Source organism: Cyprinodon variegatus, unplaced genomic scaffold (genome assembly GCF_000732505.1).
Source record: "Cyprinodon variegatus isolate N-32 unplaced genomic scaffold, C_variegatus-1.0 Scaffold407, whole genome shotgun sequence".
Lineage (NCBI taxonomy): Eukaryota > Metazoa > Chordata > Actinopteri > Cyprinodontiformes > Cyprinodontidae > Cyprinodon > Cyprinodon variegatus.
Window position 1 is genome coordinate 172,630 of NW_015150860.1, and position 16,227 is coordinate 188,856.

At 36.4% G+C, this 16,227-nt stretch overlaps 1 protein-coding gene across 1 annotated transcript in view; it reads right to left on the reverse strand.

The window, feature by feature from the left end:
- The window catches only part of grb2 (growth factor receptor bound protein 2), a 38,181-nt gene extending 28,090 nt beyond the window's left edge, over window positions 1–10,091 (reverse strand). The window contains exons 1-2 of the mRNA XM_015387932.1: window positions 9,945–10,091; window positions 6,863–7,109 (exon numbers count right to left, since the gene is read on the reverse strand). Of these exons, the coding sequence (XP_015243418.1) occupies window positions 6,863–6,940 (78 nt within the window). The 5' untranslated portion in view covers window positions 6,941–7,109; window positions 9,945–10,091. The remainder of the gene's footprint in view (window positions 1–6,862; window positions 7,110–9,944) is intronic.
- Between the last annotated feature and the right edge of the window lie 6,136 nt (window positions 10,092–16,227).

Sequence of the window (16,227 nt, forward strand, 5' to 3'; positions counted from 1 at the left end):
GACAAGACGTGACTGTGGCCTACGCTTTGCCAGTTGCTGCGAGGCTCAATCCAAATTGCTCTCATGGACATTGACAAAAAATAAAATAAATAAAATAAAACACCAGCCCTATCTTGCCCCCATGGTAAACTTAATCTAGAACCACCACTGGATAGCTGGCTGACATTAAAATCCAATTTAGCAGCTTTTGCCCCACCAGTGGATCTGTGTGGCCATTTGGATGCAATCTTAACATTTTTTTTTCCAATTTTACTTGACTTAATTTCAAATCATATTTGTTAGTATTACGTGTTTACAACATATTGCCAGATTACAATTTTTTTTAAACACTGAAGATAAATCAGCTTATGACGTTTAAGCCCCTCAACAGGAAAATCAAATAAGGTTAAAACAATGGTGAAAAAGACAAATGTGAAACTAACTTATGTGTCAGAAGCCAGAACAATATTTAAATAAAAAAAAAATAAAAGAAAATGCAGCTAAACTTATTTTTTAAAAAAAAGGAAACCCATGAAGCATCTTAAAAGACAAACTTCCCCTTTTTCTCCACGCATGACAAATATCACTTTGTGAAACTAAGCCAGTCTCCTTCATGTAAATATGGCAAACACTCAACTATCACATTTTACTGTAAAATTCTTGCTTTAAATAAATAACAGTCCAGTGCTCCCTAAAGGTTTACATACTCCCTGAAACATTAGTGAATTCATGTTAAAAAACTGATCAACCTAACCTGACTGAAGAGATAAAAAAGGAAGGGTATTTCAACAGCTCTGCCTGACACATACAGATAACAGCACTGAAGCAACATGTTGGGTATAAAACATCCTGTAAGTCAACACGTCAACATCCTAAAATAAAATTAGTAGCTCTAACCCTAATAAGGGGTAAAAGGTTAAAAGCGAGTGAAAACTGCTCTGATATAGCTAGTAGTGTTAGCCAAATATCTCTTTGTGATGAAGCTGAAGAAGGCCGACTACATCTTAAAATTACAGACGAGATAATCATGTCCATCATATCAGATCGAAGATTTTACTTCTTACTTGAAAATGGTATCTTTTTTCGCTCTAAAAAGGAGTAGCAAGCTTTCAATGGATAGTCAGACACAGACAACAATGCATGGATGGGAGAAGCTGTACGCTCTGAAAGGGTCTAAACAGCTGTGAGAGAGGCAACACTGCTAAAACTGACCAAGCAGCTTGTGCGAACACAAACAGAATGGATTTAGACAAAGATGAAGGTGTTGTCTGGGTATTTTCCCACAGAAGAAGTCTACAAGTTTCAAAAGTAACTTAAAATACATTTTAGGCACACATAGTGGATGAGGTAAATATGAGACTGAAGCTGGGCATGAATCAAATCTTTTTGAGGGCAGCAGTTTGAGACAAGAAAAAAGAAAACCCACAAAACATTTTGCCAGAAAATATTTACAATATAATTACATCCTGCTTTGTAAGCCAGTAGGGGGTCAGTAGAATATCTGACATACTTGCGACTCATTTTCTTTAAGGGAAACTTCTCTCTGCTCCAACTACAGGAACAGAACCCACCAGGACCTCGGACCGACTTGGAGCTTTCAATTGTTATCACTAAAGTCCAACAACGCTTAAAAAATTGCTTGATTTGTTGCTACAACAAAAAGATAAGTCACTACAGGGGTGTAAAAGCTCCCATTGTTTTCATGACCTTGAAAGCTTGCTCATCAGACTCCACTATCGCAAGACTTAAGTCTTGCTATTGTGTGGAGAATTGATTGCCTCTATGATTTTTGCATTTTGTTAAATGTAATTATATAGGTAGTGCAATCAACTGCCAAAGCCTAGTGTGAACTGATTAATCTAGTTTTAACTGAGCTCAGATAAAAGAAATACAGGACTGGAATATGTATCTTTTTAATACCGTTAATCAAATGACAGTTTATCAGGAAAAAAAAAATAAAAATGGGTCACTGACAAAAACGGTGAAAGAGGCAAGAAAGAGGTGTGAGAAACACGAGGGGGGAGAGATAATCCCTGGATTCAAAGTGAATTTAATCTGTTAAGCTTGTAGCTCCAAATTAATATTGTTAAATGCATTCTTTTGTTCTTACCAAATATTTCTAAACTGTTATATGGGACGAGGTTCTTAGTTATGGTTAAACTATTTTGAGAAGTTTTTACATCAATCTTTTATGGGAATTCTTGGCTGTCTTCCATCTAGCCCTTATCTAAGCCAAACTTGAAGAGTTGGGCAAATCCAATCAAAGTTAGTGGCGGTTGGAGTTTCAGAAGTCATGATCAAATATTTCAAAACATGATAAAACATGGTTCAATTTGGAAACGTGGACTCCCACGCACGCGTCAGACCTACCGTCTTCCTTAAAAAAAAAAAACAGACATTACAGTCTACAACTTCTACTTTGGAAGCCATGACTGGACTCTTTCTGACTATGGGCTATTATTTGGATAAAAAATAGCCATCTCCAAGATATCCCACAGAAGTCAAAAATCCATTTATCTTAAGATCCAAGGCTTCAGAGTTGGAATCCGATGGTTGCTGTCTTAAGCTCCTCACTTTTAAAGCTTGAAAAAAGCAAGCGGTAACATCACAGCTCAACTGACCTTCTTTACTGAAAATTCTAAGTTTGATCTAAACTGGGAAAACTACACTAATTTCCAAAGTTAGCCCACATGAGAAAAGAAACAAGCTAGGTCTTGTTGGATAGAAAAGAGATTCAAAAAAAAGGTTAACGATCCGTTGATCAACATCTATTGCAGTACAGTGAACACTAACCTTATAGCACATAAGAGCTAATTCAAACATTGCTGTTTAATGCAGTTTTAACCACACTAACCGAGTAATGGCAGTTCATACCTTTTTTTTTTTTAATACCATTCATCCTCTTCCTCTTGTGAATCTACATTTTACAGCATAAATTATCAGTTGAGTGTGTAACCAATTACATATAAAACAGCAGGATGTTTGAAAACCAATCAGATGTCAGCACAATTCTGCTAAAATCTACATTCTGAACAACCAATAAATAATATAGTAACTGCCTCAGAGTATAACCATATAGAGAACACATACGGGGAAAAAGAAAAGTCAGAATGTGAGGAAATGTAGTGATCAGCCTGTTGGACAATTAGTAGGGCTGCAACTAATGATTGTTTTGCAAATCGATTAAGCTGTGGATAATTGTTTTGATTAATCAATTAATAATTGAATAGCAAAAGATTCTTTAAAGAAGACTTTTTACCAAATTAAAACAAGTGAAACTTAAAGGCATGGAGGACGATCTTTTATTTCCGGGTGGATCATCTAAATAAGTGGTCCTCCTAATTGTCAATCATTCTGGTGATATGTTTATTTAAGGCCGTCCTACGTGCTCGCCTTATTGGCTATCTTTTTCTGCGCATGCACGCATATCTGCGGTGAGCTACGGTTTCAGACAGTCATTCAAGCTCAACTTTCTCACCGCTGTTCTTTGAAAATGGCAGAGGGTCGTAACAGAAAAAGTGACTATGAGAAGAAAAGAAAGGCCTCATAAGAGGCAGATATATCCCAGAATGCTTTGCACGGAGAGCTTTTCTCGCAAAGCATTATAGAATTTGCTGTCACAGCGGCACACTGTTGCTACACGACGGCCTATGGCAACTAATAACAAAAATGGCGCAGGCACCACGCCGAGTAGGATTTACGAGATCAAAGGAGGAAAAAGCAGTGATCTGTCCAAATGGTCAGTTAACTGAGTTCGCTATAAAGTCCACTATATCTTCCCTGCTACATGTGGACACAATAAGCTTGTATGAGCTATGAGAACAACACATTTTAAACAGGGCGTGTACGACAAAAGTTGGCTTGTGCACATGCATTTATTATTTTTTTAAAGGGAAAAGGCAAGCCTTTAAAAAACCCCCCAAAAAAACCTTAAAACGTTTCAACTGAAAACCGAAAAAAACAAAATGAAAAAAGAATTTTTTTTAAATCTTAGATGCAAAATGTTTATATACTTTACAATTCTGGCATAATTACTACTCTAAGTGGGCTACTCTATCAGTTATATTTTAGTCTCTATATTGCAGTTAACTACTAATCCTTTACTGAATTAGTTGACAATTATTTTAATTATCGATTAATAAATAGGATAACCTATCTAATGCAAAAGGGGATCACATCCCATTCAGAGGAACTCTGAAGAGAATTCAAGTAAAGAAAAAAACAACCAACAGAAAAGCGTAGATAAATGTGAGACAACAAAACCTCAGGAATAAACTGAATATTTGTAACAGAAGGTTAAGGGTCTAGATGGTGGGAGGACGTTTTATACACCATCAAGATAATAGCTTATCATAGCAACACAGTTACGATCTCTGAGTGATACTGAAAATATAGTGAGATTAATGATGCCGTCTACATGCAAAGCTTTAACACAAGGTGGCTCTAATGAGAGAGACTCTTTGTATTGAGAGCAGAGCTGTTTAGTATTAGTATCAGCAGATAGCACTGGTGACAGACCTACAGGAAACACTGAACAGTCGGGGGTGGGGGGGTTTGTTGGTACATGTAGCAGGAATCTGTACATCTTAGATAGGACATCTGTTTCCATCTACCGCCAATTCTATATTATAGACATCATCTGTCCTGATCCATATATACTGCCCTTATTGGTAATATCAGATTTGGAAATATTAGACTTCAATGAATATAACTGTTAAGTTATCCAAAGTGGGAAGCTGTGTCTATACATAAAATTGGGTCAGAACCACATTTTAAAATGAACTACCTTTATAAAGTTCAGAATTTAACAACTATGCATTAAAAGAGCTAAAGCCTCTAGAATATTTTTCTTTTTATTCCAAGACCTAAATCTGCTTATGTTTAATGTACGCCCAGTCATGTCCACAAAAGAATAAGAGATGAGTTTAAGTAAAATTCTGAATTTATTTGGTATATATATACCTCAAACTTCTTCACTTATTCTAATACGGAAGGCTGGATTTTAAGTCTAAAATTTTACAACTTTGATATAATTTGCATGAAAATGTTAGCCTGGGTGCCATTCCGAACTTAGTCCCGCCCACAAAGTTTGAGGTCGGGGAAGTTCGGTCTGGCTCTGCTCCATAGTAGCGCGAGTATTATCGCCCACTGTCAGGCGATCCAATCAAATTGTCAGGGCGGGCTTTATACTATGATGGACAGATGATCAACAGTAACTTAATCAACCACGTGACCAAAGCGCGCTTGGGTGACAACAACAATGGCTGATGCCGGAGAGTTGAGGTGAGTAGATTCTGCTATTAGGTCTGTTCTAGAAGATATCGACAGCAATTTAATTTTAAAAGAGGAACAGAGAAACGCGATCAAGGCTCATCTAGGCGTGAAACTACACGCTTTGATTTTTGTTGACAACAACTATGCGTTGCTTAACATACGTCAAGCACTCCGTTGCTCTTATTGGTTGTAGGTCTATCCAATTGAGTGCAGAGGCATTTTTTTTCTTGGTTCGTTCAAAACACGCCCCATAATCACAGCTCTATGGAGCAGTATCAGACTCATATTCTGCCTAGAATTGAGTAGGACTACGTCAGGCTATGAAAATGTGCCTCCTATGAATATTAATACCAGACCGACAACAAGAAATAAAAAAGTTTAAATAGAATGAAACGGGTTCGGCTAATGACCCTGCCTTTCAGTCATGTGCATTAACTATTACGCAAAAAAAAATTGGGCCTAAAAGAACAACATAAAATATCACTGAATAAATGTGCATCTTTTTGCATATCTTTGCTTTTATCATTATATCTGTTGCATGCAGATATAACAATTTCTTCTTTGAAGTCCAATTCTGTTTTAAAAAGGTGGTAAAAGCAAATAAAATAAATCAGACAGTGGTTTAAATTGAAGGAAAAGCAGAGGAACATATTCCTTCACAAAGATAAATATGGTCGAGCTCCTATTTAGCTCAGCGTTCCTAAGCCGACTTTCCCTCTGTGCCATCAGACCTCCTGCTGAGATAAGAAATCTTTCCAACACTCTTTGCTGAAACAGCACAGATCTGCTGATAGAAGAGCAAAGCAATCCTCAGTGTTATATAAAAATATTCTAAACCCACCATTGTCAGATGTGTACATCTCTGTGAAACAACAACGAAGCCAAGTCCTCCTACGTCAATGCAAAGCCTAAATTGTCTGTAGATGCAATTCATTAAGATGAAGAGCAAACGGATTAAATTAGAAACCCACAAAGCTGAGCTGAGTTGTAGACGTCTTCTTCGTAAGCCAACCCAATTCAATCAATGGGTAGCTTAAAAAAAAAACTTTTCCCCACATCCATTTTGAATGAGAACTCTTTCATTTTGGATAAAAGAAAATAAAATATATCAAAACTCCATTTTACTGTGGATCTGCACCAATCGGTGTATTACAGTGACGCTCAACAGGAAGCGGAGTATATCTGCTGATATATAAAAGGAGAAACTTTACAGTGCATATTTTCATAGGTTTAGTCATCATGACCACAATAAACCTTTAACATTCTTTAGGAAAGCAGAGACGCGAATACGTGACGCTCATGGGGAAAAAACTTTACATTGATCAACAGTTTCTCTCATTTTTAGTTTGCCTTCACTGGTGCAGTGTGCTTTAAGTCCATTGTAATGATTGCTGCATTGTTTTTATTTCTAGGTGTGTAAATTGTTGGCATAATGGAAGGTGAAAATATTTAAAGTGGCTAATAAAACATATTTTTTGCAACTTTACAGATCTCCTCAGAAAACCATTGCTGATAATCCTGTTTTGATGCAGCACAAAGCCAGCAGATAAATCTCTTAGACTAACTTTGATAGGTCTTTGCATTAACCGATTAACCAGCCGATGCTTACCTTGAGGACTTCCCCACGTTTGAAACTAAGCTCATCATCAGCAGTAGCTTTAAAGTCGTATTTGGCGATGGCCTCCATGCTCTCTGTGGCTCACTGCAAAGCAACCCAGCTGTAGTTATTCTTCTATAACGAATTCAACAATTTATCCAGGTTCCCGAGGCCCAACTCTTTTTCTCCGAGTCTCTCCTCCCGTCGATGACCCGTTCCTTTACGGCTTGGACCTTACATAAAGGTCACAGTGCAGTACCTGCAAACAAGGAAGCACAGGACGCTCAAACTGCTGCTTTGCAGTTCTACTGAATAGACAATTAGAGACATAAGGAAACACTGATAACCATGAGGGAAACTGTGTTTCAAAGAGCTCCCATTAACATACGCCAAAAGGCTTAAAGAAAGCTGGGTCTTCAGCCTTTTTACAAAAGTCGTATGTGTTAAATTTTTTATATTGCTTGACTTTTTGCTGAAATAAAGACTGAATCTTTCAAAATTGCCCTGAATTGTTGACCTATTACCAATCTTAAAGGAGCAGCAGTAGAATTAGTGTGTAGTTAGTGTTACTAGGAGAAACCTCTCAAAAGCTTTAGTCTTAAGTAACTTCTCAGTTAACATATAATTCCTCTTTTTGAAGTCGTCAAAAGCATTTCTTTGAAAAGCCAACAGTGACCCTAATTAGAGCTTTCCTTTTCATCTTTATCCTAAAGTAGATGCCGTTTATTAATAATCCACCCTTCGTACACATTTTGAAACAGTTTAAAATAAGACACCATCATTTTTAAACAACATATGCCATGAAATAGAATCTGAAGTTAATACCACATTAGTTCAACAACTGACTTTTGAAATTGCACTGGGAGTGCCGTGTTGCTGCGGTCAGAGATCTGTGTCCTGAGATCGCAGGAGGAGCGACAGCTTTTAGCCAGGGAGGTTAATCTACATTAACAGTTAACCGTTTAAAACACCCACCCTAGGTAGGAGGTTCCAGGAAGTTAAGTTCCAGGATAGTAGTGGAAATGTGTATTAATTACGTTTAACTGTTTAGAGGTACTGCTGGAGTTAATAAGGCAATGCTGCAGATTACTAACATGTTACTGATATTAGCTAGTTACACGCCCATTTTTACTCTACAGAGAGAATACAAAAGATATAGGGTAATATTCAGCAGAAAAAGCATGTTTACCTTATAAAGGGATTACAACATCTAGTCATAACTGAAATAATCGACGTGATGGATTACATTTAAGCATCAATAACTGATGTTTTAAGACTTGTGTTAACCCATTATAGGGCAAGTTATCTGTTTTGATCACTTGCATACCCCTTACAAATGGAGTCCCCCCACGTGCCTCAGTGAGGTCTAGAAGCACAAGATCTATATCCAGTCATTCAGCAAAGATGCTGTTTCATGGTTGTACATCTTATTTTTGGCATCTGGCCAATTAGATAAGCCCTTGAATGATATATTAACTACTGTAAATTAAGTTGGAAAAAAGGATAAGTTACAAAAAAAAGGTAAAAAGCTAATTGAAAATGTAAAAAGTAAAGTTCAAAAGTGAACCATTATATTTAGGTTTATAAACTAATAAATGTATCAGCATTAATGCCTCTAAGGTTATGTTGTACCAAAAAAATGTGTCTCTTTCACTATCAGTGTTTTTCATTAATTTCCTATAGAAGCACTTTTGTTATTTTTCTAAATATATTTGGGCAAGTTGGCGTTTCTTGTTTTTGACATTAATTTTTGCCATCAAAATGTGTTACAAAGGTAATAAGGTCTTGTCCTTGATTCCAATAAAACTATTGGCTAGAGAATTTGATTTGATTTTAAAAGTATTCCACTGATTGCCCTATAAATGGTTAACACCGTTTTAATCCAGTCTTAAAAACATTCAAAGCATATGCCGAAAACATAACAATTTCTAGAATAAAGACAAAATAAATCAGTAGCATAATAGGAAAATGTCCCTCTTGACCACGTTTAATTTGTGAACAGCTGGGTTAAACAAACCTGCAGTCATTGCACCTACTTCCCTTATCAACAATAAAAATAAAAACAAATCCGGGAAAACAGCACAGGGTTCACTAAAAGCAGAGATAAATCCGTCATAGTTTCCTGCTAAGAAACCACCATATCTGACCAAAGAAAGTCAGCTGATCGTGCAGTAGAGAACGATACAGTGACTAAACCTAAAGTTGACGACTAGAGGGGATAAATGTGCTTTATCCTATTATGCAGTATTCTCCTGCGCTGTGATGGGTGCTGCTTTGATAAGATTTAACTAACACTCTACTCTAATGCAAATAAGCCCATTAAAGGGAACGCAACTGTCAGATAAACAAAGATCTTAGTCTACAACACACTTTAAAACCATTTCTAGTTTAACCTCAGGCTAACATAACTTTTTACTGTTAAAAAACAAAAAATGACACGAAATAAAAACGGTTAACAACTCAATACACGTATATTTACATTAAAACATTTATATTTATATACATTTCACACCAAGGATTGACGTAGAACATTAGTTACAGCATTACAAACGTAATGTCGGGAAAGAGAAGAGATAACGTAACCCCCGAGGATTGTAAATACCGACAGTATGGCCATAAACAGAATTATGTATCTTTTATTTTAGACTTTAGAGTGCGTTCAGATATAATCCTCTTGACTTTTTTTTAAGCGGGGGGCTTCAGAAAAAGATCGATTCCGTTCCAGGGAATAGACTGCGCCCACTGTTCTAGAACGTTTGAGTTAGCATGCCGGCTAACGGTCGGTCAACAATAACTGCGGTGTGATTCTCAAACTTACCCCTATCTATTTCCACCGTATGCCAATTTACTACGAAATTATTTTCAAAAATCCTAGTGGAGGAGAAAAGAAAGAGTGAAGGAGAACATTTATATTTAACTTAGGCCCTTACCAAGGAAACGTTGGCAATCGTGAAAAGGGAAGAAAACACCTTTTTTTTCGTAGCGCGAGCTGCTGTTGCTAGCGTCAAAGCGCAGCTAGCTCTGCCGAACTTGACTAACCGTCAAGAAATTATCTTTACGTTTGTGTAAAATGAAACAAATAAGAGTATCTTACCACTTGTGATATTCCGTTTCGAAGCTGCCCAAGAAAGAAGCCAAACGCTGCCGTGCCTGTCGCTCTCACAGCTTCCTCTACTGATCCCCCACCGAATGATCACAGCTCTGTCCTGTGAGCCTGAAGCTAGCGGGGAGCACAGCGTTTATTTCCGCTTCCTTCCGTCACACTATTACTAACTTCTCATTTTCAGCTCCTCCCTGTCAAATTGTCTCTAATATGTTAGAGGGACTGAAACAAAGAACGCAAAAATCAACACATAAAAAAGATATTACAAGTATTTTTTTATTTTTATTTTTTTACAGATTAAATACATAAACAGAATTATTTTTTTAAAACTTCCTTCCTTTACCATACAAATTTAAAAGCATTGATTAAATAAAAAATTATCAGAGTTTCCGATGATAATTAATTAATATTATAACAATTTTTGATATTACCCTTCTAAAATAATTTAAACTGTCATTATATTACATTAAATAGACCCTTTTATCTGATTGGCTAATCTGCACAACTCAACGGTTGACCAATCACCTTGACTGTAGCAGTGTTAGTCCCGCCCACTGATTTACTTTATAAAACTGATGGATAAATTCATACTGGCCCAGAAAGTGATAAAAATATATGTATTTTAAAAATTATATATTTATTCATGCTTTAGTATATAATAAATTAAATTTGTTTTACATTTTTTTTTATTAAATAAACACCCCCTCCCTGATTTCTCATTTTTATGTTTGTCACTCTTAAGTGTTTCAGAAGATTGAATGAAACTGAATACTAGTAAAAGATAACTTAGTTTTTCTTTAAATGCATCTTTAAATTAAGGTTTGTTTGTTTTTTAGGAAGAAAAATAAGTTCCAAACCTACAACGCCGTTTGTGAAAAAGGGATTCCCTTATAAAACCTAAACTAATTGGGCTACACTTACAGCTGCCTTCAAGTGTCCTGCAAAAACTTGTAGTAAGTCTTCACAGCTCTGTGGAGGAATTTTGCTCCGTTCATCTTTGCAAAACTTTGTAATTCAGCATCATTTGATGGTTTTAAGCATGAAGAACATTTTGAAGGTCATGCCACCGTATCTCAATAGGATGGCATGTCTTGATTTTATTTTTCTTCAGCCATTTAGAGGTAATCTTGCTGGTGTGTTTTGGATCATTGCCCATCTGCAAAACCCAAGTTCCTTTCAACTTGAGGCAATTATCAGTTGGCTAGATGTTCCTATTCAGGATTTATTTGGTAGACAGCTGAAATTTTAGTTCTATTTCTCAAGGAAGTCATTCAGGTCATAAGAGCAAAGAGCCCCAAACCATCAAACTACCACCATCATATTTCTTTAATTTTCTGAAATATGGTGTTGAATGAAATATGGTGGATACATGAACACCAAAGCAAATAAGACCTGCAGTTCTTTGGATGTTGCTTATAGGGTCTTTTGCAGCACTCCTAGTATAACTTTGGTCAGTCAGCTGCTGAAAGGTTTATCACTGTTCTGTGTTTTTACCATATGTACATAACGGCTCTTACAGTGGTACAATGAAGTGTAAAAGCTTTAGAAATACCTTTGTAACCCATTATAGGCTTTTGGATCTCTGTTTGTTCTGGAATTTCTTTGGACACAAGTATGATGTCTGATTTCTGAGGATCACTTTGTCAGGGACATCCTCTTTTCAAGATTTCTTAATTGAAAACTGTTATGGCTGTAATCAGGCCTGGCCATAGAGAAAGAGAAATTAGGTATAATAAACCACAGGTATGTTTTAAATGGGGAGCAATCACTTTTCGAAACAAGGGAATATAAGTTTAGATTTATCCCCCCTTTACAAATAAAACCCATTTTTTGGTTCACTGGTGTGGTTTTTGACTAATCTGCAAATTTGCTTGAAAATCTAAGAGACTTCACTGTGAAAAGCGTGCAAAAGTTAAGGAATCAGAAAGGGCAAAAACAGTTTCCCCTTTTTAAATGCATAGGTTTGAAGTAGTGATGGATTGCATACATTTCACCATTTTGTGCTACATTACAAGGAATTACTATAGGACACAGTTTGCCTCAATTCAGTCTGTTAAAAAAAATTTTTAATGGTCTCGGTCAGAAAGTGGGTCTAATGATATGTTATCTGATCACATTTGGTCTTCTTTTACTGCTTTCATTTTTTGCACATCTGCTTTTAATTTTGGTCTGGAACAGATATTGGAATGCTTTCACAATGCTGCCCCCAAGTGGAATATTATCTCCACGACAACAGTTTTGGTGTGGTCTCATTTTACTTGACCTCCTGCACACACTGGTTTGTAGAAAAGTCATTCTAATCCTTAAACCCCTCTGGATTAGGTAATGCTAAAACCACAATAAACTGCACACTGAAGAACATCAGTGTATTATCTTAGATTTTATGTGATAAACCAAAACAACAAGGGAAAGGATGTATGTTTTAATAGTTTCTCTCAGATGCAGAAATACATTCATGTGAAAACATGTCACTGAAAGAGTGCATAGAGTCCACTTGTGTGTTTTAACATTATTATGAATTAAATTGCTGGTGGTGTAGCCTGACAATTTAACAGAGGCAGCCAGTCAGGGACCAATGCTGCACTAAGGGGTGGCCAAAAATAGGCGCCGGAACCATTCAAGGCCAACCAGCAGGAAAATGAACGACCATATACATATTTTCAAAATAAATAACTAAAGACAGATGAGATTTTGTTATAACCCTTGCTAATAGGTTTATCCAAGCTGTCTAACTCAAGTGTAGTGGATGAAAGTGGAAAGAAAATTGCTAAGCCTGTATTTGCTGTGCATGTTTACTTCTAGTGTTTATGAATAGAAGAGGAAGAGCAGGTAGGTATGCTCCTATGCATGTACAGTTATTCAAAAGGTAACTTGGGATTTTCTTTACCTTAATTGCCATAAAAATGATAAACTATGCCTACCCCTACAGTGAGTTAGAGAACAAAACCTCGCAATTAAATACCAAAAAATAAATCAGTTAAAAACAAATTATGTAACAATGCTTCCGTTCTATTCACTGAAAAGTTGAAAATCAGCCTAAATACATAAATTGATAAGCATGAATACTCATGTCAGGTAATCATTCATACAAGTGGAGCTAACTACAGCAGAACCACCCGGCATTGCACTGTTTGCCTCACTTCCAATAGGAAAATAATGCAGGATTACTGCATCAGAAACAGTTACATTTACTCAGCTACATCTACTTGAGAAACTTTTTTTTTTTTTTTAATAAGAAGTACTTTTAGGAGTAGTTTTAGCTATTTTTTTTTTTTACTTTTACACGAGTAAAGGTACTATAAGTCTCACTATTCTTACTTGAGTAAAATTTCTGGATGCTTCATCCATTGTGAATAAATTCTCTTAATGAAAACAAGCTTGTTTTAAACAAAAATGCACCATTAAGAGAAACACTTTTTTCTTTTTTGTACTCAAGGCTTATTGGTTATTTCCCATCTACTGAGTCTGCCAATATAAACAGTATACCGTAATTTGAACTATCCTACATAATAAAACTATTAATTTTGCAAATTTATAAATAAAATCAAAGTACTTTGAAGAGTGTTCATTCCACTTATTTTCATTGTGTAATCACTGTTTCTTTTATTTATTTTTAGCTTATTCTTCGAAACCCCAGAATTTGCATACCACCTAATATTTTGTGCAATTTTACATCATTTTGTAAAATATTAAATACTTTGTTATGATCCTGGTTAGTAAGTAGATCAGTTACTCACTACCCAATTAGCCTTGTTGCCAAATACTTTTTTTTAATCTTCCTTGAGTATTTTCTTTAAAGGCTACTTTCTACTTTTACCAGATTATATTATGATGATGAAGTAGTACTGATCTTACTTGAGAGCAATTTTTGGAGACTCTACCAACCGCTGATCAGAAACAAATAGACTCATGAAAAGTTTATTCCCCAAAGCTGCAAAGGCAATCATCTCCTTGATGGCAGTAACTTAACGTCCCTCCTAGAAATCCACTACACCTCCAGCCCATTTCAGCACAAGCTGCACTTTGTGTAAATACTACATGCTACAATCCATATCTTTAAAAGTAGAAATAATATTGTTTTTGTTCTTTGCTTTTCTGGGGTGATGAAGATTTTATTGATCTGTGTGTAATGCTTAATTAATAGTAGATTGGGAAAAGTTTGCTTTTGAATGGAAACCTTGTATGTCTAAAACCATTCCTTTTAGCTTGTCTGTCTATATTAACCAACATGATCTGTTATTTTCACAACATTTGTGAGACACTTTTTTATAAAGTAGGGCATTCATTCATAAAAAGTTCATTTAAATTCTAGAAATCCCCTTTCTGCCCAACAGCAATGATGAACTGCATGGCAGCATTCTATACCCAGCAACTGTAGTATCTAGGCTAGAGCTGTCAGTCTGGTAAATAATCTGGTTGTTATTAGAAATTGTAAATATTAGCTGTTTTTTGAAGTGCAACATAAAACTGAATAAAACTAGACTAAAACCTTTTAAGTTTTAGTCCACTAAAACTGGACTAAAACTATCAAATATCGTAACGACTAAAATGTGACTAGGAATAATGATAGTTTTGATGACAACTCAGACTAAATCTAAGATACCTGTCAAAAACAACACCGCTGTCCACTAACTTTTTATTATCTAAAATGTCGGAGAATTGAGATAAGCCTCCTGTTATTACCCCCATCAAGAAGTATGTTTGTCTGTCTGTTTTCAAAATAACAAAAAGATCTATAGACAGATGTTACTGAAATTATCAGAGAAGGTGAACCTTATGCCAAGAAACAACAGTTTGGGTGATGATCCAGATACAGGAATTTTTTAAAGTTTAAGTTTAAGTTCTCCCCTAAACCACAGGGATGGAGCAGTGACTATTGATAGTTTTTTTTCAGGGGTCAGGGCACCTGCCCATAAGGGCCCTTTTGAGGCCCCATATATACAGTACAAACCAAAAGCTTGGACACACCTTCTCATTCAAAGAGTTTTCTTTAATTTTACTATGAAAACTTATGACTATGAAAATTGAAGATTCACACAGACCTAAAATTGCCCCAAAAAAACAGTTACTAAATAGTTAACTGGTTTGGTAGATCTTGGCCTCTATTGCTCTGGTGCTTAGGGTCTGCTCCTGTGCAGCCATGATGCGTGCCTCTGTGCTGTCCTTCAGTCCGGTTTTGTCTAGCCATTGGTCGGGGTGGGTATTGGAAAAAGAAGTCATGATCCGATTCGAAACACGATTCACATGCCACGATGCGATTCTATCACGATGCATCATGATACTTGAAATATTGCGATGCATTGCGATATTTTCACTGAACACTGTAAGAAAAAGATACAGCTATTACCAGTGGCTGACTGGCTGGGTGTGATCTGGATAGTGTCTTCAACTGATACATAACTGAAAGCAACTGAATTCATACATAGCTGTATTTATTGAAACGACTTTTGAAGGAGTTGCCATGAAAACAAATACTGGACAGAAATATTACTATTACTGGCGTGGACACACTGACAAAAAGATCTTAGGATTCATCAAACTTAAAATAACAAAATAAGAATAATCAGTGCCATTTACATGGCCTCAGTGGTCCTTTAAACCAAATAAATGAAAACATTCAAATGTATGACATTTCCCCTTTTGCAAATGACGTGCATCATATAAATTTTGTTTTTAAAGCCAAAATGCATCCAAGCATCTGACTTGAAATGTGATGGAGCCGCGGGGCGAATTTTTTCAGTGTCCTCCATGTTTTATTTCACTCGTCGCAGTATCCCACGGCCGGACATGCTTGTGACACAAGGCAGCGGGCGTCAACACATCTGCAGCGACATCTGCTGCACTGGAAGTTGTATTCCACCTGATTTGGCTGATGTGCGTCAACCATTAATGTTTTTTATTTGTTAATTTTGTTTTTTTTAATAATCGATTCTTGCCTTCAAGAATCGATGCAGTAGATCACAAAAATTAGAATCGCGATGCATCATCATGACGATTATTTTGCACACCCTTAGCCATTGGTAGGATTTCCTGATAAAAGCCACTTCGATTATGTTCCGTTGGTACATCCCATGTAGGGGCTTTTCCTCCCATGACGGAGTCTCTGGTACCTCATCTTCTGTTCCCCATTGTCTGAGACATTCAGTGAGGATGTCATCTGTTGGAGCCTTGTCCTTGATGTACTTAAGGATCGTGGATGTTTCATCCTGGATAGTGGCTCTTACGCTCATTAGTCCTCAGCCTCCTTCCTTACGGCTGCCATACAGTCTCAGGG